The sequence below is a fragment of the Oryzias melastigma genome, linkage group LG21 (assembly GCF_002922805.2).
Source record: "Oryzias melastigma strain HK-1 linkage group LG21, ASM292280v2, whole genome shotgun sequence".
NCBI classification, from domain to species: domain Eukaryota; kingdom Metazoa; phylum Chordata; class Actinopteri; order Beloniformes; family Adrianichthyidae; genus Oryzias; species Oryzias melastigma.
Window position 1 is genome coordinate 9,460,114 of NC_050532.1, and position 2,194 is coordinate 9,462,307.

General features: G+C 38.8%; 1 protein-coding gene across 2 annotated transcripts in view; it reads left to right on the forward strand.

Moving 5' to 3' along the window:
- The window catches only part of spegb (striated muscle enriched protein kinase b), a 51,322-nt gene that overhangs the window by 31,520 nt on the left and 17,608 nt on the right, over window positions 1-2,194 (forward strand). For both annotated transcript variants that reach the window (XM_024286402.2, XM_024286403.2), the window contains exons 18-20: window positions 605-777; window positions 899-1,011; window positions 1,174-1,342. In XM_024286402.2, coding sequence (XP_024142170.1) covers window positions 605-777; window positions 899-1,011; window positions 1,174-1,342 — 455 coding nt within the window. The remainder of the gene's footprint in view (window positions 1-604; window positions 778-898; window positions 1,012-1,173; window positions 1,343-2,194) is intronic.

The window sequence follows — 2,194 nt, forward strand, 5'->3', positions numbered from 1 at the left end:
GGACTTCCAGCTATTAATTTTCGCGTGCCATATCTTTTCTCTGTGGCTAGATTCTCTTGGAAAATAGTGCAATTCTAACAACTACGTTTGGAAGAGGCTTTGTGCAAAATGTCAAAGCTGTGCCAATCTAATACAATCTGTCATCCACAACATGCCTATAAAAAAATGTACAGAGAGCTATTTGAAAATGTTATTTTGTGCCGGCCACCCGTGTGCCTGAACAGATTTTCCCATTTTTTTCCCAGAGACAGTTCGTATTCACCTGTAAGCCAGTGGTGACTAAGGCTTGATCTTTAGTCTTTAGCTCTGATTTAAATACAATTTTTTTAATGCAATTGAAACAATTATTTTATTATTCTTTGTGTTTATCTATAGAAACCCAGATTTACTTTAAAAATTCGCAGTTAAACATCTAGCTTTTTAAAACACAAAGTAGCTTCTACTATAAATATAGTGCATAGCAACGCATACAAACAGCTGTTTTAATCCAAGTGATTATCTAAAACTTCAGAGCATCAAAGAAGTCTATTTTTACACCCTGACTTACACAAACAGTGATTGAATCCAACATCCCAATGCTGCTTTAACATACTCCTACCCTCAGGAAAGGCGTGACCCTGGCCAACAAGCCGAGCCTGTATGAGATGACAATGCCGGATGATGACCAGCACACGCTTAAGCTGCTGAAAGTGAAGAGTACTGATGTGGGAGAGATGACATTTGTGGCCTCCAACGAGTATGGAAGTGACAGCTGCACTTTCATTGTGGAGATGGCAGGTATGATGATGACCCCCCCCCCCCNNNNAAAAAAAAAAAAGAAAGAAGAAGAAGAAGCAATTTGTTATATCTAGTCATCTGTAGATCATGTAGCACTCTATCTTTGCAACTTTCTTTATAGCTCCACCGACATTTGAAACCATCATGGAGGACTTGGACGTCTGCTCAGGGGAGACTCCTCGCTTTGCAGTAGTTGTGGAGGGAAAACCCATTCCTGACATCCTGTGGTTTAAGGTTTGTATCAAACTCAAGACTGATTAACACTTGTTCAAATCTAAAAAAAAACTTTAAAAAGTTCCCCTGATTTGTAACTGAAGCTTTAATAATGGTTGCCCACTTAAATGTTTGCACAATCAAACTTTTGCGTGAACCAAGACTAACAGTGTTTACTTTCAGGGTGATAACTTGCTCTCGGAGAGCAGTCATTACACTTTTGTGTATGATGATAATGAATGTTCCCTGGTGGTTCTGAATGCTCATCCTGAGGACTCCGGAGTCTACACGTGCACCGCTCGAAACTTGGCAGGGTCTGTGTCATGTAAAGCAGAACTCACAGTTCATGAAGGTAAGAGCAAAGCACGGCTTCAACTAAACTAAATCAGATGCAAGGCAACCCGGGTTGAAAGCAAACAGCTTTCAAACCAAAACCAGTCTGTAAACACTCAATGGTCCCATTGAAGTCACAACTTCAGGGACGAGTATCTCAAAACTTTTGACTAGTGGTGTATTTTTTCTGGATGGAATTTAAATGGCAAAAATGAAGCCTGTTGTGGGACAGTGAAATTGACCAAGATTTCTTCTGCCTGCTTCAAAATGTCAAAAATGGCTGATTCCACAAGACAAAGTACAAGGAATATGGCTGAACCCACTCATGACTCCCCACACCTTTCAATTTCAAACATTCCTAATGATACACAAAGTCAAAAAAATCAGAACAACTGATAAAAAATATAAACCCTAACCCAACCCCTTAACACAGGTGCTGTCTATAGAATATTAAGTAATACACATTAGAAAGATCATTGACTGTGTTTTCTTGTTTGTAGCGGAGGTTTCCTTCCATAATAAGCAGTGATTGGTTAAATCCACCAGGCAGGATTGGACATGTTTTAAGGCAGTAAAGCTGTTCACTACTCACTTTTCTCAGTTAAAATTGAAAATTGACACCTTATTTTCTACGAAGGTTTGAACTTTAAGAATTTAAACAAGAGAGAAAACAAGTCCAGTGTTATAGAAAGAAAACAAAGATATGATTGTGATAGAAGATGTATGTAACTGTAAGAAGGGAGAAGAGTGATTGAGAAGATCAACAGCCAATCAGAACACAGTACACCGTGAAAAAAACAATGCAATCATGTGCTGAAAAAAATCAGCTTAACAGTGAGACCACAAAAGGTGAACCCTGATATAACAAGGG